This window comes from Thalassophryne amazonica, chromosome 22, assembly GCF_902500255.1.
Source record: "Thalassophryne amazonica chromosome 22, fThaAma1.1, whole genome shotgun sequence".
NCBI lineage: Eukaryota > Metazoa > Chordata > Actinopteri > Batrachoidiformes > Batrachoididae > Thalassophryne > Thalassophryne amazonica.
This window is the reverse complement of record NC_047124.1, coordinates 15213161-15239199: the sequence shown is the minus strand read 5'-3', so window position 1 is coordinate 15239199 and position 26039 is coordinate 15213161. Positions and strand designations below refer to the sequence as shown.

General features: G+C 40.1%; 1 protein-coding gene and 1 long non-coding RNA gene across 2 annotated transcripts in view; one reads left to right on the top strand and one right to left on the bottom strand.

Moving 5' to 3' along the window:
- Positions 1-4931: 4931 nt before the first annotated feature.
- The window catches only part of pik3cg (phosphatidylinositol-4,5-bisphosphate 3-kinase, catalytic subunit gamma), a 31508-nt gene continuing 10400 nt past the window's right edge, over positions 4932-26039 (bottom strand). The window contains exons 14-24 of the mRNA XM_034163570.1: positions 24048-24113; positions 23374-23517; positions 22494-22575; positions 21127-21230; positions 18587-18733; positions 18415-18505; positions 18203-18333; positions 11285-11396; positions 8407-8564; positions 8055-8136; positions 4932-6305 (exon numbers count right to left, since the gene is read on the bottom strand). Of these exons, the coding sequence (XP_034019461.1) occupies positions 6106-6305; positions 8055-8136; positions 8407-8564; positions 11285-11396; positions 18203-18333; positions 18415-18505; positions 18587-18733; positions 21127-21230; positions 22494-22575; positions 23374-23517; positions 24048-24113 (1317 nt within the window). The 3' untranslated portion in view covers positions 4932-6105. The remainder of the gene's footprint in view (positions 6306-8054; positions 8137-8406; positions 8565-11284; positions 11397-18202; positions 18334-18414; positions 18506-18586; positions 18734-21126; positions 21231-22493; positions 22576-23373; positions 23518-24047; positions 24114-26039) is intronic.
- On the top strand, positions 6767-25589 carry LOC117504180. The gene is made up of 3 exons (XR_004558737.1): positions 6767-6841; positions 12553-12558; positions 25576-25589. It is a non-coding gene; the product is annotated as an uncharacterized LOC117504180 (long non-coding RNA).

Genomic DNA, 26039 nt, shown 5'->3' with positions numbered 1-26039 from the left:
ATTAAAAAAATACATTATATCATCAAACTGTTGTAATCTTTGTGCAGTCTCTCTGATTGGCCCATTTTGGCCCTTCATAGTATAATGGCCTACAATTACAAACTCCAAATGCAAATTGAATTAAAGCCTCTAGCCTCTCTCTCTCTCCATATATATATATAAAATCTGATCTTAACATTTGCACATTGATTGCTTTTAATTCCAGCATCGATTACAATACCCATAGATCAACTGTATCTTAGATTTTGTGTGATATAAATATTTAAAGACCTACAATTGTTCAACTTTGAGGGAAATAATTACAGAAATAATCAGATTTATTTATTTATTTATTTATTTATTTTTTTGCAAGGCTGTATGTTGGACATTGGCCTTCTTCCCAGCCTAATTGCTTGGCCAACCTCCTCAGTGACCAATTGTCACTGGTTGGTAACTGATGCTAAATACAGATAGTGTGAGGACCAGTGTCAGGTTGCCTACACACACAAACACAGATGTGCACACTTCCATGCACCCTGGTATTCTGTCAGTAAGGATATCTAATGTGGGACGCTAACCAGCAGCACCCACACGCACGTCCGTGTTCAGCGTCCAATTACAGCCGGGACAGATATGGTCCAACTGTTAAATATTAAAGGCTGTAATATTAACGGTGGAGCAATGGACAAAACCATTACAGTGTCAAATTTCAACTGCAACCTGTCATCATGTGGTCCACTATGATGTTTCCCAGTGAGCTATTCAAAGATACAGCAATGATTAGCAGGAGTTCCCCTGAGTTTGAATTTACTGCGTCAATGCAATGAAAAATAAAACTGTAGCTCTGGAGTACACAGGCGTATGAAAGCATGCCAAGTGAAGATAAATTTGTTCTTTGACTCCAATGGGCTTCAGGGCCTATATAAGACATTTTTATTTGGAAAAGCCAAGGTGTTAAAAAAAGAAAAAAAGTCTGATAAAGATCCAGTGGAAAGGCCTAGGTGTACCCTATGAAATGTAATAAATAAGAAAGATAAATGATGGATGGACAAATTAGCTCATCCTCGCCAGTTTGTTAACACGATAATTTAAAAACAGTAAATACTACCTTGTAATTCACCAAACTGAACGGGCAAACATATTATCTGCTGAACTTTGGTCCACCAGATGAATCTAAAAAGTAACTTTGTTTTACTTATGCAGTATCCAAAAATCATGCCCACCACCTGCTAGATGGTTAGTGAATTGATGATGGATTAGGAGCAGGTGTGGTTGTCAGAGAGACAGCCCATTTCCGCACAGAAATAACCTAAATCAAAGACGTAACTAGTTTCTGCGTATAGTATTCTGCGATTGTTTTAAATTTTTTTAAAACTCAAATAACTTGGTTACAGATCCATACAACCCTGTGGAAAGGGTTTTGTATTAATGTAACAGAAGCACACTTGTTCCTTCTCTCTCTGTTTTTGAAGCTAAATGAAGCTTGAAATTTGCTTTTTTTTTGTATTTTTTCCATTTCCAAAGCCTAGGTCAGGTGGCCAGACATTGCTTCAAAGTACAACAGACAGACATTAAAAATTGAAAAGAGCAAAAAAAGAATAAGGATCCTGCTGATTTGTTGGAGTCTTTTTTGGAATATCACAGAAGCTCAATTAGTAATACCTTTTAAAACATATTTCTGCCCTGCAGATCCGGACTATGCAGATTAATAGATATGAGTCTATTTGTGAACAGGTATTCATCATGCCGATTCATAGGATAATGGTCTACTATTCCTGGATAGAGATTCATCATGCAGATTGGGAGTGTCTACCAACGTGAAATTAACTTCAGGGTAAGTAATATCCAACACTGAGTGGAACTCAAGACTTCAGAATTGGTGACTGGTCAGGTGTAAGCTTCCACCCAATTCAGGCAGACATCTGGACAAGCTTGCTTTAGCAATCAACAACTAGGTCCATGTATAGAGTATATTTGGAGAGCGCCAGTATTTTATTTTTTGCTATCACAGCTATAGAAGCAAGGTTTGAGGTTTGCATGACATCAGAGACTCTTGCAGAGAATGCCAGGACAATACCCCTTTAGCTGTTCCAATCCAGGCTTTCTACCCTTTACCTTCCATAGCGGGACAACAAGTCATTTTGTCCATTCTGGTGGGACAATACCCATCATTCCCAACTGCTAATAGCAAAACCGGATTCCATTCATTCAAAGTTGAACTGGGAATTACCTAAATGTAATTCCTCTGATTAAATAAAGGTCTAACGAGTGATCTGTGAGCAAGACACCACTTTGGATTTGCCAAACTAGTTGCTTGCATGCATATTATATTGGCGGAAGTAAATCTTTTGTGAATTAAGAAACTGGTCAATTTCTGTATCAAAGAACCAGATCACATAATCCCCGATTTGAGATGGTAGACATGAATTATAATCCCTTCATGTGTGTCTTTACATGGTGTTACAACCATTGTGTGAGGCTTCACTGAAATCCATAAAGGTTGATGAAGACTTGGGTTCTATAACAATCAATTGTACAGTATATGATGTATCAATTAAACACAAAAGTCCAGTTATCTCCCCTTGAAGATGTCGTGTCGGAATTATTTTCCTTCAGGTATGAAGACTGGATGGGTCACTGGGTTCTTTGGAGGATCCTTGGGTAGCGCCGGAATGAGTGTGAGATAAATGAATGGTTACTTAGGGAGACGTAGATGCAAAGTACCACTTGCATAGTGAGGGAATGTCAGCTTCAACAGTTTAGCCAAGTGGGCCAATTCTCTGGGTATAATCCAGCACATAGGTGTCTCATTCTAGAGACCCCCAGCAACTGGAAAAGGCCATGGGGATGTCCATGTTTGACCTGGCTTTGAAAGACAGGTAGTTAGTTTTGAGTGGTATGAATAGACTAGTTGTAACTCTGGGTGGTTTTCATCCAGAACCTACGGAGTATAGTGGATGCAGGGATACATGGCACCGGCTTCTGCCCCCAGACCCAACTTGACCCAATGTACATCTTCACATGATGGGTCCAACGCAATCAATCAACTGGTTTGGGGGAGTTGCGCTTAGAAGACACATGGACAGACGGACATGTTGGGAATACATTTCTGCAAATAATACTGCTTACATCTCGTCTTGCTCTAGTCTCATCCATGACGAATACAATAGAAGTACTATGCAGAATCATTGATGATACACTTTTTGGATAACCTGACCTCAACCTTTCAACATGACATTGATTGACTGTGTGACCTCTGCACTAAAGCAAAACACCTCCACCCTGAACATCTTAAAAATGTTCCTTGCAAAGACAAAAATACATGAGCGTGCACCCGGGTGGAGTGATTTCCCCCGTCGTCTGATCTGGTTCATGTCTTCCAGGAGAAGAACCAGAGAGAATAGAGAAAGGGTGAATCAACTTTCAGCGCTCCAGTTTATACCAGTTTCCTCCCACAACTGTCAGATTACATGTGTGTGTGTGTGGGGGGGGGGGGGGGGGGGGGGGGGGGTTGTCAACCTTCTAGTTGTTTAAACTTCAACTCCACATCCCCTTTTGTCCTCCTTCATTTCTCTTTTCAATCACAGGTTTTCAATTTCCAACTAATATTGAGGCTCAGTGTTTTTCTTTGAGGGTAGTCAGGAATCAAACCAAAGACCCTTTGATGAGTTAGACAAGTGACTCTTTTACATGTGATAAAACAAATTCAAGCAGTTTCACATTTTGGCTCAGAACTCATACAATCCTGAAATGTAAACAAAGACGGTGTCACCTCACAACTAGACAGGCACTCAGAGAGCCGCGACTCTGCCAAGATCCAACAGTCTGCTGTTTACACATCCATTCACATTTTACTTTTATCACTTTTGTTTTCATTGTGAGAGGGTTACTGCTCTGATCTCTTTAATAATTCTTTGAGGCTGATCTTTGATCTTGAAGTGTAACCGTAGTTCCTGAACAATGTTCTTTGATCTAGATTGTTGAACATTTATCCTAATTGCTGTGCTTTGATCTTCTTCATTCATCCTTTATTGATTTGATTGCTGACCTTTGATCCTGATCACTGATGTTTGATCTTGGATTAATTAGACCCTGAACAATGTTCTTTGATCCAGATTGTTGAACATTTATCCTAATTGCTGTGCTTTGATCTTCTTCATTCATCCTTGATTGGTTTGATTGCTGACCTTTGATCCAGATCAGTGATGTTTGATCTTGATGGATTAACACAGATCCTAAACAATGTTTTTTGATCCAGACTGTTGAACATTTATCCTAATTGCTGTGCTTTGATCTTCTTCATTCATCCTTTATTGATTTGATTGCTGACCTTTGATTCTGATCACTGATGTTTGATCTTGATGGATTAATGGAGACCCTGAACAATGTTCTTTGATCCAGATTGTTGAACATTTATCCTAATTGCTGTGCTTTGATCTTCTTCATTCATCCTTTACTGATTTGATTGCTGACCTTTGATTCTGATCACCGATGTTTGATTTTGATGGATTAATGTAGACCCTAAACAGTGTTCTTTGATCCAGATTGTTGAACATTTATCCTAATTGCTGTGCTTTGATCTTCTTCATTCATCCTTGATTGGTTTGATTGCTGACCTTTTATCCTGATCACTGATGTTTGATCTTGATGGATGAATGCAGATCCTGAACAATGTTCTTCAATCCAGATTGTTGAACTTTTATCCTAATTGCTGTGCTTTGATCCTTTTCACTCATCCTCGATTGGTGTTTGATTGCAGTGACGACGATAAAATAAGTGACAAGAAGGAAGTGAGGAGCTGTGCGAGAGCCTTGGGCGGGCGGGGGGACTTGCAATTTTGCGCCATCTTGTGGTGGAAAGCAAAAAAAGCCTAATATTAAAAGCACCCTGGCACCCCGTCATGGAAAAATAAAAAGAAATAAAATGTTCAAGATATCCAACAAGTATTTACCAGAGGACAGTTATATTTAATGAAACATTTAAAAATTCATATAACATGAACATGAGAACTGGATTTCCTCTGCACGAACATGCAGACACTGACAAAGAATAGAAATGCAACAATTGACCATTTCAAATATGTTAAAGTTGGTAAATTAATAAATAGAAATCTGACAACCGAAATGGTTTTCATATCAATGTAAATGGTTTTAGAGGAACATTATATCTATTATGTATAGTAATTCAACAAAAAAAAAAAAAAAGAAATTTGAAATTTACAAGACATGATCTTAGGATGTTTAATTTTAATTTTTTTTTTTAAAACTCTGGTGCAAAATTGATTCAAAAGTGTTGCATTTATATTCATGGAGATTATAAAATAAGTAAGCAGCCTGATGTTAAAAATGCTATTTAAAGAGTTTAGAAGTACAATGCTCAAGTTTTAAGTTTTCTGACTGAACAAAAACTGTTTAGTTCCTTAGTCATAACTTCACAGTGAGACGGAAAATATATTGTTTCTGTCCATCGTTAAAAAAAACGTTGACAAATATGTGATAGCTACACCGTCTTCATTCAAGCACAAAATAGTTCCTTCTTATTCAAGTTTTTGATGGCACTGAATCACCAAATTTAATAAAGTTATGGAGAGAAATGAGTGGCACTCGTTAAGACTTGTGTGTCACGTTAGTCAAATGAGTTTAAAAAAATTTGTTCCCATTTGATGCGGTAGGTTGACTTCGCCAAAGGAGTGCAATGAGTTATTATAAACAGCTTTTCTAATGTGCAAGTTTTTTTTTTCTACTCCAGAGAATCAATACGGAAGCAGCTCAGTGCCAAATGAAACTGTTTGGATGTGAAGCAACACAGGTTCAAAACCTCAATTATTTTTCTGTTATATTTTTCTCATTTCAACCACTTATTAAATTTTTTTTAAAAATCCAGTTTTTTCCAGATTGTCGACAGCTGAATTGCAGATTATTTACATCCAGTCAGATCTGATGCCCGTTTTACATGGATCACCTCTTCTGTCATGTATCAGGACATTTTCATAAAAGAAGATATAAAAACAAAGTGCATGGTTTTTGTTGCTTTTCAGTATCCAGTCACAATATTTTTTTATATAAATATCATTTCTGATGGGGAAGGGGGTGTATTCTGTGTGTTCTTATGGAATTTTTTGACATCTTAAGCGGACCTTTTCTCCACGCCCTGTTTGATCCCCAGCACCAGATGGACAAACCAGTTGATCTGAACCATCCAGCCTTTTTCTCGGCAGATCTCTATCTGGTCCAGTAGGTGGCGCTGTGCCTCGTCGTCGCTCCGGCCTACGGTGAGAGCTTCTCGAATGTACTCGATGTCCTCCTTACTGGTCAGCTGAGGCATACCTGTTGTTGGTCAAAATTAAAGATTTTCATGACCTTTTTGCTGCACAAACTATCTCATGTTTCACTTTTCAAAAAGAAAAAAGATTATCAAGTTTTTTTTTCCCGCAACATTTAAAAACTAAAATTATTGAAAACGACAGCTTTTTCCTATTTTGATGTTGAAAAAAACATGCATAATTACATCAAATGTAATGTGTCATCTAACTACGCATCTAGCAACAAGAAAAATGCCTGCGTTGACACTGGAAACCTGTGTAGATCTACATTTTGCCACACAGAAAATCGATGATTAATTGATAAAGGAATTAATAAAGAACCAATAACTAAACTGACAATGGCAGTGATGTTGATCAAATCTCAATTACCGTTCTGAGCTACGTGTTGAGTAGTGAGAAACATGGGGAGGGGCAACAGGTTTATCTGATTTGCGTGCACTAAACATGCAGGCGTGAGCAGACCAGGAACGCAAACAGGGGACAGAAAAGCTCAGAGCACAGAGGGAGTGTTGTTTCAGTCTTTGCACAGGACACCATTATGTCACTAAGTCTTTACACAGAAAATAGCTGTTGATACGTTAATGTGTAAAATGTCATTTAAGACACTGAATGGTAAATCTTTCTTCCACGGGTATTTTGATGAATACTCATGACCACTAGCTTTAAAAAAAAACAAAAAAAAAAAAAACATATGGCAGTTCTACAAAGTTTAATTAATTTAATTAACACTTACACCCTTTCAGATAACTCCTAAGTTTTCCAGTTTAAAAACAATAAAGTGTTCACTTAACTAAATTTTCAGCCAAATATTTTAAAAACTAGAGCAACACGCTTGTAGAGTGCAAACCTCCACCAACACTAGCTTTCAATTCCACAAATTTTTACCTTGGAAAAAATTTTCAAGGTTAAAAATCCTGTTAGAAGTGGCTTTTCATAAGATAAAATATAATACAAAATATAGGTCAAAAGGGCTTTTCAATGTTAAAATAATCAAATATCCACTAAATCTGCAATACAGATCAGATGCGGATCAAATTTAATCTATTCATTGAGAGTGCCAGTTTGCACCTCACTGTCACAAATGAGAGTGATTGAGGCATTTTTGATTGAGATATAATGCAAAAGGTATGAGGCATTTTTGATTGAGATATAATGCAAAAGGTACATCAAATGGGCTTTTCAATATTAAATTCAAATGTCCACAAAATCCACAATCCAGATCAGATCCGGATCAAACTTTGTCAGGTGAGAGTGTCAGTCTGCACCTCAATTTCAAATATGAGAGTGATTGGGACATGTTTAAGATATAATGTATAATGTAAAATATATATTAAAAGGGGGTTTTCAATGATAAATTTAAATGGCCACAAAAAATCTGTAATCTGGATCAGATCCGGATCAAACTTTGTCAGTCGATAAAGGATACCATCCTTCATAACACTCTCAAATATGAAAGAAATTTGATCTTTTTTGACAGTTATGAATTTTTGAAAATTCATTCAATGTTTATAATAGGGATTTTCCAAAATTCCTAAATTTTTTCTGACTTTGACCTTTGACCCATGACCTTGAAAATTTAACCAGTGATTGCCTATCAGGATATGACTCTTCAGTAAAAATTTCATAACGATATATGAAAAATTGTGGGTTACAGGCAGTTCACAAACAAATAAACAAACAGGGGCCAAAACATAACCGGCACCCAACAATCTTGACAAATTGGTGCCTTTCAGCTATAAGAGGGAAGTCCTACCTGTCATTAGCATCATGGAGAAGAGGATGATGAGGAGGTTGGTGTGGTGGCGAAGGGCGAGGTAAGCCTTCACGCACACGTCCTGAGAGAGAGCGACACATTCAGACACACACACACACACACACACACACACATTGGACGTTGGTTGATTTGTGTTATTATGATATATTCAACACAGACAGGGTTTTTAATCTGCATTTCTTTGACTGCTTGTGTGTTGGTTTAGTAGCAGGATTACTTTAAAGTAACAAACAAAGTTAAAATTTTCAGCCAGGTGTTTTAATGTGGAATCAACATTTATATGCATTTTGGAGCAGCGTGGATTTAGATGAACAAATCCTGTGTTCAGCACCTGGAATTTCTGGAAATGTGGGCTGCTTTTCTTTCCCGATGTTCCCATGACATAGAGGAAGTCTGGCGTGAGGACAAAGGGAACCCACTCCTTACTGATGCCCATGAAACTCTTGTAATTTCCCAGGATGTGACCAAAGTCAATGTGGAAGAGATTCCCTACAGAAACACAAATGATACATACATACATATATACATATATATATATATATATATATATATATATATATATATATATATATATATATATATATATATATATATATATATATATATATATATATATATATATATATATATATATATATATCCACAAAATATTCCTCCATTTATCTTTAGGCCAGTTGATGTGTACAAGGTACCAGTAGATTCAGTAGATTCTCACAAATCCAACAAGACCAAGCATTCATGATATGCACACTCTTAAGGCTATGAAATTGGGCTATTAGTAAAAAAAAAAAAAGTAGAAAAGGGGGTGTTTACAATAATAGTAGCATCTGCTGTTGACGCTACAAACTCAAAACTATTATGTTCAAACTGCTTTTTTAGCAATCCTGTGAATCACTAAACTAGTATTTAGTTGTATAACCACAGTTTTTCATGATTTCTTCACATCTGTGAGGCATTAATTTTGTTGGTTTGGAACCATGATTTTGCTTGTTTACTAGTGTGCTTGGGGTCATTGTCTTGTTGAAACACTGATTTCAAGGGCATGTCCTCTTCAGCATAAGGCAACATGACCTCTTCAAGTATTCTGACATATCCAAACTGATCCATGATACCTGGTATGTGATATATAGGCCCAACACCATAGTAGGAGAAACATGCCCATATCATGATGCTTGCACCACCATGCTTCACTGTCTTCACTGTGAACTGTGGCTTGAATTCAGAGTTTGGGGTCATCTCACAAACTGTCTGCGGCCCTTGGACCCAAAAAGAACAATTTTACTCTCATCAGTCCACAAAATATTCCTCCATTTCTCTTTAGGCCAGTTGATGTGTTCTTTGGCAAATTGTAACCTCTTCTGCACGTCTTTTATTTAACAGAGGGACTTTGCGGGGGATTCTTGCAAATAAATTAGCTTCACACAGGCGTCTTCTAACTGTCACAGCACTTACAGGTAACTCCAGACTGTCTTTGATCATCCTGGAGCTGATCAATGGGTGAGTCTTTGCCATTCTGGTTATTCTTCTATCCATTTTGATGGTTGTTTTCCATTTTCTTCCACACGTCTCTGGTTTTTTGTCCATTTTAAAGCATTGGAGATCACTGTAGATGAACAGCCTATAATTTTTTGCACCTGTGTATAAGTTTTCCCCTCTCCAATCAATTTTTTAATCAAACTATGCTGTTGTTCTAAACAATGTCTTGAACGTCCCATTTTCCTCAGGCTTTCAAGAGAAAAGCATGTTCAACAGGTGCTGGCTTCATCCTTAAATAGGGACACCTGATTCACACCTGTTTGTTCCACAAAATTGACGAACTCACTGACTGAATGCCACACTACTATTATTGTGAACACCCCCTTTTCTACTTTTTTTACTAATAGCCCAATTTCATAGCCTTAAGAGTGTGCATATCACGAATGCTTGGTCTTTTTGGATTTGTGAGAATCTACTGAATCTACTGGTACCTTGTTTCCCATGTAACAATAAGAAATATACTCAAAACCTGGATTAATCTTTTTAGTCACATAGCACTACTATTATTCTGAACACTACTGTATATATATATATATATATATATATATGGGCTAACATTATTCAAAATGTCATTTCAAACAAGCACATATAAGAAACTCCTTTAAAAAAATGTTCAATATTAAATGTGATGTTGCTGAAATTTCAAGAGGAAGTTTAAATCTTTTGGTTAAATATGCATTTTGTTAAACATGACATTTTGCAGGTCAGTAATGTTCACTTTTAAATTATTTGCTTCACACACTGAATAACTTTAGTGAAAATGACAAAAATAAAACACCTTGAGAATGACAATTCCAGCATGGCTTCCCATGATGCTTCACTTCTCCCAAAGAATAAAGGCTCGAAGACTGAGTCAGGCTAAGTTAAGGAAGAGCGACACGAGTCAAAAAATATTTTATTTAATATTGAAATAAATTTGTACAAAAAAAAAAAATTTCTGAGTCACGATGATATTTAAAGTATTTTTTTTATTCAAAGAAAATTTTTACATTCAGCTGCATCAAAGGTGTTTGAAAAAATCATTTTAAAAAGGTATTTTGTTTATTAACAATTCATTTATGTGTCTTTATTATTCCATGTTGTTTATGTACTTGTTTATTTTCGTATCTAATTTTTTGGTCTTTTTTTTAGTACTTTTTCACTTTTTAAGGCATATTTTGTAACATGTTTATTTCTACACTTTCCTCCGTTTTTACAAAACTTGCATAAAAATCCTTTGAAACGGTTTAATATGATTCACTGCACATGTTATGCATTAAAAAATAAATCAATCAATCACAGTCCACATCATCTACAACAAAATTTGTTTAGATGAAATATTTTCTCATCTTCTTGAATTTGCAAACACTCCAAACCAATAATCATTATTGGTTATTCAATAATGTAACATTATTGAATAATGTATCAACTTAAAATAAACAGCTAAACTCTTTGCTCTGACAAAATATGTGCATTTTTTAAATGTTAACATTATTATTTCGTAATCTCAAATCAAGATTTTTAAACATGACACATTCATGAGATGCTGCCAACTAGGATCTGCCAGCCGTCAGTGGCAGCGAAGCATCATGGAAGCTGATCTGCTTTCAAATGATCAGAGGCTGGTGTCTTAACCTCATGTCTGATATGAGGGGTCTCATTTGAAATGAGAGGGGAAAAAATGGCCAGATTACCAGATTCTGTGATCATGATGTTGTCATTGTGGCGGTCACCGATACCCAGGACGTACGTGGCCACACAGTACCCGCCGCACGAATAGAGAAACCTCTCAACCGCCTGCTGGAACTGGAAAGAGAGCCAAGAGTTAAAAATAAAAAAACACAGTTTCCCACTTATCTGAGCTCATTTACAAAACAACGACATCACTGTCCACATGGTTTTAGTTCAAATCCAAATAATCTACCACTAAAATGTCACACACTCCCCCTCTAGCTGCCACCTTATCATGGTGGGGGAGTTTGCGTACCCGGATGATCCTAGGAGCTATGTTGTCGGGGGCTTTGTGCTCCCTGTAGGGTCTCTCCAGGCAAACAGGTCCTAGGTGACGGGTCAGACTAAGGGCAGTTCAGAACCTCCATGACCAGTAAAAGATCAAGGACCGTGACGTCACCCGGTATGGCGGAGCCGGGGTCCCACCCTGGAGCCAGGCCTGGGGTTGGGGCTCACGCGCGAGCACCTGGTGGTCGGGCCTTAGCCCATGGGGCCCGGCCGGGCTCAGTCCGCCCTCCTGTGGGTTCACCACCTGCAGAGGGGGCCATGGGGGTCGGGTGCAGAGAGGATTGGGTGGCGGTCGAGGGCGGGTGGCCCGGCGGCCTGGTCCATGCTCACAGCCCCTGGCTGTTGGGACGTGGAATGTCACCTCGCTAGGGGGGAAGGAGCCTGAGCTTGTGAGGGAGGTTGAGAGATACCGACTAGAGATAGTCGGGCTCACCTCCACGCACAGCTTGGGCTCTGGTACCCAACTCCTGGAGAGGGGCTGGAGGCTTCATTTTTCTGGCGTCGCCCATGGGGAGAGGCGGAGAGCTGGGGTCACATTGCTTATTGCTCCCCAGCTCAGTCGCCAATTGTTGGAGTTCACTCTGGTGAACGAGAGGGTCGCGTCCCTATGCCTTCGGGTCGGGGACAGGTCTCTCACCGTTGTCTCGGCCTACGGGCCGCTGGAGGGACTACATCTCTCGGCTGGCTTGGGAACGCCTTGGGATTTCCCCGGAGGAGGTTTGTGTGGATCGGGAGGTCTGGGCGGCTTTGCTTGAGCTGCTGCCCCCACGACCCGACTCCGGATAAAGTGGAAGAAAATGGATGGATGTTACAAATGTCCTGCTTGTTCACGTGGTCTGTGGGAGACAGTGGGAGGGACCTCTGCTTTCTGGAGGCGTGGCCAGCAGCAGCTCTTTTCCATTTAAAGTGACAGGCACCAAGAAAAAAAATTTTATTCTTCCAGATATCTGTGTGATACTCTGATAGCATATTTTAATTGTTTTTAAACACACCTGGTGACATACATCAGCAATCAAAACAGGTTATAATATAACCTCATTAAAATCTCGGAAAAAAATGTAAATGATCAAATCAAATTAAATAATGTCCTCAATAACAAGTAAAAAAAAAAAAAAAAAAGACTAAAAATACACAGAGTGTGTCAGCGTGTGCATGTGTCACCACTAAAAGGGGGCACGGGTGCTGCTGTAACAGGAAACATCCAGAGAGCTGCTTCCTTCCTGATTTCACGGCTACTTCCTCTAGTGTCTGCAAAACAGAGCAGCTGCTCTTCCACCAACACGTAAAACCCCACAATGCATTTCTGTGCTGTAAACTATGTTCAAAATGTATCAACCAGACGGCTGCTTTAAATACATACAGTAAAGCCGTACCAATCATGTTTTTGATGTGTGTTTTTTTTTACCCTGAGCTGGATAAGTGCTTTAATATTGAGTTTTAAATTTACAAAAATATCTGTTTTGTATATTTGATGTGCAGCGCAGCATCAGCGACACCCACATGGCAACTATTCAAATTGTTTTACGGTTTAATAAAGTCAACATGAAACCTGAACATCACAAATATTTCATACAGAGGTTTGCTTCGATCTGTGTTTCCAAACACTCAGACTTTACTGCTTTTGTTCAGATTTTATTAAATGACAAATTGAACCTAGAATGCTTATCAGTACTGCCACTGTTATCAAAATTGTTACAGCATGACAGTGAAAATAATACGACTACAATGAAATCATATACATACATATTTTATATATATATATATATATATATATATATATATATATATATATATATATATATATATATATATATATATACACACACACACACACACACACATACATGTATATACATACATACATATAAGTACACATATACGAGGTCTGTCCAAACCTTATGGATTTGAATCACGTGTGCTTGCATGAGCCAACCTTGAACCCTCGTGAGCATGCATGAGTTTTTTTCACGCCTGTCGGTTGTGTCATTCGCCTGTGAGTAGGCTTTGAGTGAGCACTGTTCCTCCCCCCCTCGTTGGATTTTCATTTCGAGGAAAATGTCTGAACGATTGGAGCAGCGCTGAATCAAATTTTTCCAGAAACTGTGAGAGACAGCCAGGTGGAAACCATTCAGAAGATTCAAATGGCTTTCAGTGGCTTTTCAGTCGAGTGAGTATCCGAGGAATTGTGTAAGAGCTGGACATGTCACAACATGTCCTGTGAGACTTCCAACTTCCGCACGTCTTTCATTACAAAATCTCCTGTAACAGTGGAATGTGCCGAAAAAGTGCTGATGTCCACCTCTTCTGCAATTTCTCTGGTAGTCAGACGACGTCCCGGATCAACACAGCGTTCACTTTGGAAATGATCTGGTCGTTTCAGCCTGTCGATGGCCGCTCGGAGCGCGGCGCACCCTCCGCCATTGTGCGCCGTCTTTAAACCGGTTGTAACACTCCTTAATCTGTGTGATGCCCATAGGATCGTCACCTAAAGCCGTCTGAATCTTCCAAATGGTTTCCACCTGGCTGTCTCTCACAGTTTCTGGAAAAATTTGATGCAGCAAAGCTCCAAATCGTTCCACCTCGCAATGAAAATCCAACGAGAGGGGAGGACCAGTGCTCACACAAAGCCTGCTCACAGGCGAATGATGCAACCGACGGGCGTGAAAAAAAAAATCACACATGCGCATGAAGGTTCAAGGTTGGCTCATGCAAGCACACATGATTCAAATCCATATGGTTTTTGAAAAAAATAAAAAGGTCTGATACTTTTTGCACAGACCTCGTATACACTCAACAAAAATATAAACGCAACACTTTTGGTTTTGCTCCCATTTTGTATGAGATGAACTCAAAGATCTAAAACTTTTTCCACATACACAACATCACCATTTCCCTCAAATATTGTTCATAAACCAGTCTAAATCTGTGATAGTAAGCACTTCTCCTTTGCTGAGATAATCCATCCCACCTCACAGGTGTGCCATATCAAGATGCTGATTAGTGCACAGGTGTGCCTTAGACTGTCCACAATAAAAGGCCACATGTTGGTCCACTCCTCTTCAATGGCTGTGCGAAGTTGCTGGATATTGACAGGAACTGGTACACGCTGTCGTATACGCCGGTCCAGAGCATCCCAAACATGCTCAATGGGTGACATGTCCAGTGAGTATGCCGGCCATGCAAGAACTGGGACATTTTCAGCTTCCAAGAATTGTGTACAGATCCTTGCAACATGGGGCCGTGCATTATCCTGCTGCAACATGAGGTGATGTTCTTGGATGTATGGCACAACAATGGGCCTCAGGATCTCGTCACGGTATCTCTGTGCATTCAAAATGCCATCAATAAAATGCACCTGTGTTCTTCGTCCATAACAGATGCCTGCCCATACCATAACCCCACCGCCACCATGGGCCACTCGATCCACAACATTGACATCAGAAAACCGCTCACCCACACGATGCCACACATGCTGTCTGCCATCTGCCCTGGAAAATGTAAACCGGGATTCATCCGTGAAGAGAACACCTCTCCAACGTGCCAAACGCCAGCGAATGTGAGCATTTGCCCACTCAAGTCGGTTACAACGACGAACTGGAGTCAGGTCGAGACCCCGATGAGGACGACGAGCATGCAGATGAGCTTCCCCGAGACGGTTTCTGACAGTTTGTGCAGAAATTCTTTGGTTATGCAAACCGACTGTTTCAGCAGCTGTCCGAGTGGCTGGTCTCAGACGATCTTGGAGGTGAACATGCTGGATGTGGAGGTCCTGGGCTGGTGTGGTTACACGTGGTCTGCGGTTGTGAGGCTGGTTGGATGTACTGCCAAATTCTCTGAAACGCCTTTCGAGACGGCTTATGGTAGAGAAATGAACATTCAATACACGAGCAACAGCTCTGGTTGACAAGAAGAGAGTGAGAGCTCAACAAAGGATCAGATGGTGGAAACTGAAGGAGGAAGACTGTTGTGTGAAATTTAGCGAGCAGGTGAGAGAAGCACTGGTTGGAGGGGAAGCAATTTTGGACAACTGGAAAAGTACTGCAGATGTGGTGAGGGACACAGCTAGGACAGTACTGGGTCTGACATCTGGACAGTGGAAGGAAGACAAGGAGACTTGGTGGTGGAATGAAGAGGTCCAGGAAAGCATAAGGAGAAAGAGGTTGGCGAAAAAGTTTTGGGATAGTCGTAGAGATGAAGAAAGTAGATGGGAGTACAAGGAGATGCGGTGTAAGGCGACAAGAGAAGTGGCAAAAGCGAAGGAAAAGGCATATTGCGAGCTGTACAAGAAGTTGAATAGTAAGGAAGGAGAAAAGGACTTGTACCGATTGGCCAGACAAAGGGACAGAGCTGGAAAGGATGTGCAGCAGGTTAGGGTGGTAAAAGATGCACATGGTAATGTGCTGACAAGTGAGGAGTGTGTGCTGAGAAGGTGGAGGGAATATTTTGAAGAGCTGATGAATAAAGAAAATGAGCGAGAGAAAAGGCTGGATGATGTGGTGAGAGTAAACCAGGAAGTACAAGAGATTAGCAAGGAAGAAGTGAGGGCTGCTATGAAGAGGATGAAGAGTGGAAAGGCAGTTGGTCCAGATGACATTCCAGTGGAGGCATGGAAATGTCTAGGAGAGATGACAGTAGAGTTTCTAACCAGATTGTTTAATAAAATCTTGGAAAGTGACAGGATGCCTGAGGAGTGGAGACGAAGTGTGCTGGTTCCTATTTTCAAGAACAAGGGTGATGTGCAGAGCTGCAGTAACTACAGAGGCATAAATTTGATCAGCCACAGCATGAAGTTATGGGAAAGAGTAGTAGAAGCTAGGCTTAGAAAACAAGTGAAGATCTGTGAGCAGCAATATGGTTTCATGCCGAGAAAGAGCACTACAGATGCAATGTTTGCTCTGAGAATACTGTTGGAGAAGTACAGAGAAGGACAGAAGGAGTTACATTGTGTGTTTGTGGACTTAGAAAAAGCTTATGACAGGGTGTCAAGAGAAGAGCTGTGGTAATGTATGAGGATGTCTGGAGTGGTAGAGAAGTATGTTAGCGTAGTGCAGGACATGTACAAGAATAGTGTGACAGCGGTGAGATGCGCAGTCGGAATGACAGACTCTTTCAAGGTGGAGGTGTGATTACACCAAGGATCAGCTCTAAGTCCTTTCTTGTTTGCAGTGGTTATGGCCAGGTTGACGGATGAGCTCAGACAGGAGTCCCCATGGACTATGATGTTTGCAGATGACATTGTGATCTGTAGTGAGAGTAGAGAGCAAGATGAGTCTAGTCTGGAGAAGTGGAGATATGCTTTGGAGAGAAGGGGAATGAAAGTCAGTAGAAGCAAGACTGAGTACATGTGTTTGAATGAGAGGGAGCCCAGTGGAATAGTGCAGTTACAAGGATTAGAAGTGGTTAAAGTAGATGAGTTTAAATATTTGGGGTCAACTGTTCAAAGTAATGGAGAGTGTGGTAGAGAGGTGAAGAAGAGAGTGCAGGCAGGGTGGAGTGGGTGGAGAAAGGTGGCAGGAGTGATTTGCGACCAAAGAATATCAGCAAGAGTGAAGGGGAAAGTTTACAATACAGTAGTGACACCAGCTACGTTGTACGGCTTAGAGACGGTGGCACTAACAAAAAGACAGGAGGCAGAGCTGGAGGTGGCAGAGCTGAAGATGTTGAGATTCTCTTTGGGAGTAACAAGAATGGACAAGATTAGGAATGAACATATCAGAGGGACAGCTCAGGTGGGACGGTTTGGAGACAAAGTCAGAGAGGAGAGATTGAGATGGTTTGGACATGTGCAGAGGAGGGACCCAGGGTATATAGAGAGAAGGATGCTGAGGATGGAGCCACCAGGCAGGAGGAGAAGAGGGAGGCCAAAGAGGAGGTTTATGGATGTGTTGAAGGAGGACATGCAGGTGGTTGGTGTGACAGAGGAAGATACAGAGGACAGGGTGAGATGGAAACGATTGATCTGCTGTGGCGACCCCTAACGGGAACAGGAGAAAGACAAAGAAGATATATATATAATGTGTGTGTAGCCTACAGAGCCTGATGAAGGAGCAGAGATGAGGCGAACAAGTGTTTATGAAAACTGAACTGAACAAAGGGAGTCAGCTATAAAATATGTTGATTTCGAGCATAAGAGTGCGAGAAGGTACATTTTTTGAGAAAATTTCTCAACATTTCACCCAGTGAGTCTCGAAAAATGTTGGTTTCTCGGAATGCAAAAATGGAGAACCACAAACTCAAATCTTCTCAATCGCACCTCATTATGTCCTTAATACAATCATTTACTTTATATTTGTCAGTTTTCAGATTAGATTAGATAAAATTTTATTAATCTCTTGTGAAGACTCCCTCAGGGAAATTGAGGTTTCAGCACACAGAGTAAGAAGCACACAGAGTATCATAAGTGAGAGTAAAAAGAATTTGCAAAAATATAAATACACAAACTTAAATACCAGAAATACTGCTCACTACTACTGTTCCTCTCCTTCCCGTCCCCTGTCTTCCTGTTACTCCTCCTCCCCCTGAGTGAGGAGCTGGTTTCACGCACATTCCTTGTTTCTTCCACTCAGTGTCAAGTGGCTGAGTTGGTTATGTACCTTGTCCTCACTGACACATTTGTCCCGCAGCCACTGATAGAGGATCTCGTCTTTAAACGCTCCGGTGCTTCCTACAACACTCTGCTGGATGTTAGCGATGGTGGTGGCGTCCTTCACGATCTCAATCATACCTACAAACGCAACGAGAACGGCAAAATTTATTTACATCATAATGACAAGAATGCATCAAATTTGTTTTCTGCAATACTGACCTATTCTGTTGCCGGTGGAAATGCAGCCGTACGGTAACAGACAAAGATCCAAGGATTCAGTCTCCCAGATGGACTCCATAATCAGGAGAATCTGAGGGGTGGGGGTGGGGGTCATAAAAACGTGCACGGGATTGAAGTGTCGCTAACTTGTGGAGGTCACATTGTCGCTCACCTGCAGGATGAGCATGTCCTGTCTGAGGTCATCACCATCTTTGAAGATGATGCCGATGGGGTCTTTGGACAGGGTGGTGAGGTCGGCCCGCTTAAACTGCAACCACAGCGGCTTCTTCTTCGATGCCATCACTTTACACTGCTCTATCTGAACACAAAGACCCAGAGTTGGCACTGTTACTTCAGGGGTGCTTTCACACCTCCCTCTGGTTGGACCGTACCAATCGGACTGCGGTGAGATCAGATACTTTGCTCCAATGTGTAGAGGTGTGATCATGTCAATCAATTTCAATCAATTTTATTTATATAGCGCCAAATCACAACAAACAGTTGCCCCAAGGCGCTTTCTAATGTAAGGCAAGGCCATACAATAATTACGTAAAAACCCCAACGGTCAAAACGACCCCCTATGAGCAAGCACTTGGCGACAGTGGGAAGGAAAAACTCCCTTTTAACAGGAAGAAACCTCCAGCAGAACCAAGATCAGGGAGGGGCAGTCTTCTGCTGGGACTGGTTGGGGCTGAGGGAGAGAACCAGGAAAAAGACATGCTGTGGAGGGGAGCAGAGATCAATCACTAATGATTAAATCCAGAGTGGTGCATACAGAGCAAAAAGAGAAAGAAACACTCAGTGCATCATGGGAACCCCCCCAGCAGTCTAAGTCTATAGCAGCATAACTAAGGGATGGTTCAGGGTCACCTGATCCAGCCCTTACTATAAGCGTTAGCAAAAAGGAAAGTTTTAAGCCTAATCTTAAAAGTAGAGTGGGTGTCTGTCTCCCTGATCTGAATTGGGAGCTGGTTCCAGAGGAGAGGAGCCTGAAAGCTGAAGGCTCTGCCTCCCATTCTACTCTTACAAACCCTAGGAACTACAAGTAAGTCTGCAGTCTGAGAGTGAAGCGCTCTATTGGGGTGATATGGTACTATGAGGTCCCTAAGATAAGATGGGACCTGATTATTCAAAACCTTATAAGTAAGAAGAAGAATTTTAAATTCTATTCTAGAATTAACAGGAAGCCAATGAAGAGAGGCCAATATGGGTGAGATATGCTCTCTCCTTCTAGTCCCCGTTAGTACTCTAGCTGCAGCATTTTGAATTAACTGAAGGCTTTTCAGGGAACTTTTAGGACAACCTGATAATAATAAATTACAATAGTCCAGCCTAGAGGAAATAAATGCATGAATTAGTTTTTCAGCATCACTCTGAGACAAGACCTTTCTAATTTTAGAGATATTGCGCAAATGCCAAAAAAGCAGTCCTACATATTTGTTTAATATGCGCATTGAATGACATATCCTGATCAAAAATGACTCCAAGATTTCTCACAGTATTACTAGAGGTCAGGGTAATGCCATCCAGAGTAAGGATCTGGTTAGACACCATGTTTCTAAGATTTGTCGGGCCAAGTACAATAACTTCAGTTTTATCTGAGTTTAAAAGCAGGAAATTAGAGGTCATCCATGTCTTTATGTCTGTAAGACAATCCTGCAGTTTAGCTAATTGGTATGTGTCCTCTGGCTTCATGGATAGATAAAGCTGGGTATCATCTGCGTAACAATGAAAATTTAAGCAATGCCATCTAATAATACTGCCTAAGGGAAGCATGTATAAAGTGAATAAAATTGGTCCTAGCACAGAACCTTGTGGAACTCCATAATTAACCTTAGTCTGTGAAGAAGATTCCCCATTTACATGAACAAATTGTAATCTATTAGATAAATATGATTCAAACCACCGCAGTGCAGTGCCTTTAATACCTATGGCATGCTCTAATCTCTGTAATAAAATTTTATGGTCAACAGTATCAAAAGCAGCACTGAGGTCTAACAGAACAAGCACAGAGATGAGTCCACTGTCTGAGGCCATAAGAAGATCATTTGTAACCTTCACTAATGCTGTTTCTGTACTATGATGAATTCTAAAACCTGACTGAAACTCTTCAAATAGACCATTCCTCTGCAGATGATCAGTTAGCTGTTTTACAACTACCCTTTCAAGAATTTTTGAGAGAAAAGGAAGGTTGGAGATTGGCCTATAATTAGCTAAGACAGCTGGGTCAAGTGATGGCTTTTTAAGTAATGGTTTAATTACTGCCACCTTAAAAGCCTGTGGTACATAGCCAACTAATAAAGATAGATTGATCATATTTAAGATCGAAGCATTAAATAATGGTAGGGTTTCCTTGAGCAGCCTGGTAGGAATGGGGTCTAATAGACATGTTGATGGTTTGGATGAAGTAACTAATGAAAATAACTCAGACAGAACAATCGGAGAGAAAGAGTCTAACCAAATACCGGCATCACTGAAAGCAGCCAAAGATAACGATACGTCTTTGGGATGGTTATGAGTGTACATGTGTGACCAAAAGGTCAGAAAAAGTGGACCTTACCCCAGTTTCATTTGTAAATTCTTCTAAAAAAAAAAAAAAATCCTTAAATACCGTCACTATCGTAAAACTTCTATTACTGATGGATCAGTAAAGCATGCCTACAGGTTAGCAGGGTGAACTTTCTCTTGAACGTGTATGCGTTCATTCCTCACCAGCAGAGCTCCAGCTCGCAGTCCAGGATCATAAGGAACTCTGAAGTTTTCTGGAAGACCAGATGACTGCAGAGTCTCCAGCTTCTGGCGCAGCTGAAACACCACTGACCAACACCACAAACAGCTTTATTTTCAGTACTTGTTAACATAAATCCTCATATATTCTATAAAATTTTAAAGTGATGTCTTTAAAATAGCGATTAACCAAAACCTTTTTGTGCGCGGGGCAATTACACCATCAAGCTTGTGTCTGTGGACACATTCTTATAAACTTAACACCTCATGAACAATATGCAGTAAACACTTCATACTTATAGGTATGCTCTGGAAAGTAGATGAACCAAGTAGATTTTATGGTTATTTGGCACAAATGTTTTGTTATTGACAAGGATGAAGTCATTTTTTTTTTATTACGTTCAATATCGCAATGTGTGAATATTCTGGCAAAAAAACAAAACAAAAAACAAAAAAAAAAAAAAAACAGAATAACTTCCACAAATATGTTAATTATGGTATCATTTTGAAAAAGTGATTCCAACAGACATGCCTCAAAAATATTCAATACTCAAAATTTATGGTTATTGCCTTTACGCAGACAAGATGACATACCATGTCACCCTAGGCTGTACATTTTTTAATAAAAATTCTTGATTGCTAAGCACTTGGTAGGACAATTACCATATATTATTATTTTTAATTTTGCATTTAATATAAAGCCTTGTGCATACATTTTAAGTACATATAATTTAACTGAAATTTTTTTTAAAGCTGCTAAATATCTAACATATACAAAAATATAAGTAAAATATGTGACTACTTTTTAATCTTTAAAAATACATAATTTGTTCCGAGTATGAACACTACATTATTTCAGGTGGGCCTCCAATTTTAAGAAGATTTGACTATTTCATTTTTTTTTCCTCTAGTGATGATAGGCAACAGTCACTGTGTTGTGTCACCCCTTAATTTTTAGAATTTTTAATGCAGCTGTATCTCACTAAATTAGTTTCATTAAAGAAATAGACATTATTTTAAGGTATAGCTATTTTTAATTTGATTTCTGTATACAGGCTGGTGAAGAAAATACTCAAATACTACATTTTAAAATATAAATTCTATATTGCTTAAAACATTTCTGCACTACTAAACACACAAACAAAATCAAAGTGATGTCTTATATTTAAGAATATGTTAATCCAACACACTGCTATGAATACGAGAGGATTAAGATGAAGTGAGACTTTTGCTTCAGTAACTGGGAGTGAAAACAGACTGATGTATTTTGATGTACGGCTTCAGTCAAAAGGACATTTCACAATTAGGAGCTGAAGTAGTGGACGGCTTCTGAGTTTCATTTCTGGCCTCACCTTGTGCGGTGACATCATACTTGTCAGCAGACATGGCTTTGATCTCCCTAGTGACCTTCTGCAGAGCCTCGGTCATCTGCACCTGGGGGGGTGTCAGTTGGTCAGAACAGACACAGAAGAGCTGATTAACCTTCTTGCAAAGCAGCTTCAAGAAGGAGATCAGAAACAAAACCAACACAAGGCTGCACTCCTCCTGCCTTTTACAGAAAACTAGCATGTAACGCACTCAATGAGAGTTTTTTGTCTTTTCCGCATTCTGCAGCAAGCAGGTGCTTCTAATTTTAGACATGCAGAAACAGAGGCGGTGGCAGAAGTCATCAAACGCAATACACTTTTCAGTCATGGTACTGGCAAGATGCGACTTAACTCACTCATAGTTACAGCAACATGACACTTAACTAAACTGACTAAAACAATTAAATGACGAAAACACAATAAATCAATAACACTTAAACGAACATGAACCACAATAACATTTAAAATCCAAAAACCCCAAACTCCCATGGTGCATTGCAGCACAACATCCATTGTTTACTGGTTAGCTAAAATGGCTCATTTCTCCAAAAAATATTACTCCTATCAACTTTGTTTTTGCAGCATTCATCCTTGACCCAAAATACATAAGCATACCAAACTGCAAATGTCAGCTCTCTCCAGTTTCACCGTGATCAACACACACACACACACACACACACACACACACACACACACACACACACACACACACACACACACACACACACACACACACACACACACACACACACACACACAGAGGCCACTTGGCTATAATATTGACGCTTCAGCACTTCTAGTCACAGTGAAGTCTCAGCTATTATCTGATCCATTTATGCAACAAAGTGTGTGCAACACTGCTGACCTGCTTCCTGAAGTCTTGCAGCATGGACTCGCCGCAGCCCCTGAGGTAGGCCTCCAGCAGCACAGCGTACCGCTGCTGGTAGTGCATGGACTGAGCGATCTCACTGCGCAGGAACCAGAAGAGAAAATGTCCTATACGCTTACTCTGTAGGGAAGGGAAACTGGAATTAAAGAACGGATAGAACGCATGGCTGGGGATGGCACCAAAGCTTTTTTGTCTCTACTGCAAATTAGTAATGGCAAACCCGAAACACTGCTCAACACTGACGCCCCTGCACAGTGGATCATGCCCAGTTATGTGTGTTACATATATTGACCCCAGGAAGCCTATTGTCCTTGGGGTCAAAAGGTCAAGGTCACTGGAATGTACTTTGTGTAAAGCTTGTGAGCACAATAACTGCTATTCCTAACTGTTCGATTGTCACCAAACTTGGTGTGTGTGTTTGACACGGTGTCCTCAAGAAGCCTACTGATTTGGGGGTCAAAAGGTCAACATCACTGAACTATAGTTTGTAAAAGCCTTCTGCAGAAAAGTGTCATGTAAAATACTAACCTTGATGCAACCTGTGATTCACATGAAAATCAACCAAGAGAAACTTCATGCAGATCCAAGTTAATGCAGTTTAAAAAAAAAAGAAAAAAAAAAAGGGACAGACAAATTTTGGATCTGCTCACCCTCAGGGCTCTCTTCAGCAAGAACCTGACCAGAGCGCTGTCGTGATACGGCTCAAACTTGACTGCCTGGAAACACAAATGCACACAAATAAAGCGCCATGTGCTAACGTTCTGGTGATAAAAAGAATTTAAACACAACTGTGTGTGTGTGTGTGTGTTTGTTTTGCAGTGAGATTAATCTGACATCAGACTGCGTGTGCAGCAGAAAGTTTGAGCTCACTCTGCTCAGACAGGACAGTTCAAAGGTTAAACAGAGGGAGCAGGAAAGGGTTCAACAAGTCAGCGGTAGAATTAGAAAAAGAGACACATGAGACAGGAGAAGATTTAGAAGAGATGTTGACTCTGGATTAAGATTTTAATCCAAGTGATGTGACACTTCTGGTAGCATACACACTCAACTATGTTTTGTTTTGTGGGGGAGAGAGGGCAGCGGTTCGGAATTGATTCCTTTCTAGCTGTTCACATCTTACCGCTGTGTGGTTTTACTGCAGGCAAAACTACATACTGTCAAATAAAGTAGTTTGGTTTTGGGATCTCAGCTCTCAAACAGAATATTCATGATTTGGAATTTGACTGAATGTTATTCTGGAACAGCAGAAAGTCCTTCCTGGTTTCTGCTTACATTATGAGTCAGTGTGTGTGTGTGTGTGTGTGTGTGTGTGTGTGTGTGTGTGTGTGTGTGTGTGTGTGTGTGTGTGTGTGTGTGTGTGTGTGGCATGAAGGCTTCATTTGCATACAAGCCCAAAAGGCTTTTTCATTCGGCTGACCGCACAGTCGGGCAGTGAAACCGAACAGAAAACAAACATGCACTGTGCATCTGCTGAGCAAAATTGCTCCACGAGCTGTGAATCAGGTGGAGTTGAAAAATAACTTCAGTCTGCTCCTGATTGTGTTGCATTGTGATGAAAAATGATGGTCTGCACAAACAAAGTTTCACCTTTTTATAAACGGATTTGATGATGACCTGGTAATGTTAAAGTGCCAAATGTACAACCCCTGGCAAAAATTATGGAATCACCAGCCTCGGAGGATGTTCATTCAGTTGTTTAATTTTGTAGAAAAAAAGCAGATCACAGACATGACACAAAACTAAAGTCATTTCAAATGGCAACTTTCTGGCTTTAAGAAACACTGTAAGAAATCAGGAAAAAAAAATTGTGGCAGTCAGTAACGGTTACTTTTTTAGACCAAGCAGAAGGAAAAAAATATGGACTCACTCAATTCTGAGGAATAAATTATGGAATCATGAAAAACAAAAGAACGCTCCAACACATCACTAGTATTTTGTTGCACCACCTCTGGCTTTCATAACCGCTTGCAGTCTCTGAGGCATGGACTTAATGAGTGACAAACAGTACTCTTCATCAATCTGGCTCCAACTTTCTCTGATAGCTGTTGCCAGATCAGCTTTGCAGGTTAGAGCCTTGTCATGGACCATTTTCTTCAACTTCCACCAAAGATTTTCAATTGGATTAAGATCCAGACTATTTGCAGGCCATGACATTGACCCTATGTGTCTTTTTGCAAGGAATGTTTTCACAGTTTTTGCTCTATGGCAAGATGCATTATCATCTTGAAAAATGATTTCATCATCCCCAAACATCCTTTTAATTGATGGGATAAGAAAAGTGTCCAAAATATCAACGTAAACTTGTGCATTTATTGATGATGTAATGACAGCCATCTCCCCAGTGCCTTTACCTGACATGCAACCCCATATCATCAATGACTGTGGAAATTTACATGTTCTCTTCAGGCAGTCATCTTTATAAATTTCATTGGAACGGCACCAAACAAAAGTTCCAGCATCATCACCTTGCCCAATGCAGATTCGAGATTCATCACTGAATATGACTTTCATCCAGTCATCCACAGTCCACGATTGCTTTTCCTTAGCCCATTGTAACCTTGTTTTTTTCTGTTTAGGAGTTAATGATGGCTTTCGTTTAGCTTTTCTGTATGTAAATCCCATTTCCTTTAGGCGGTTTCTTA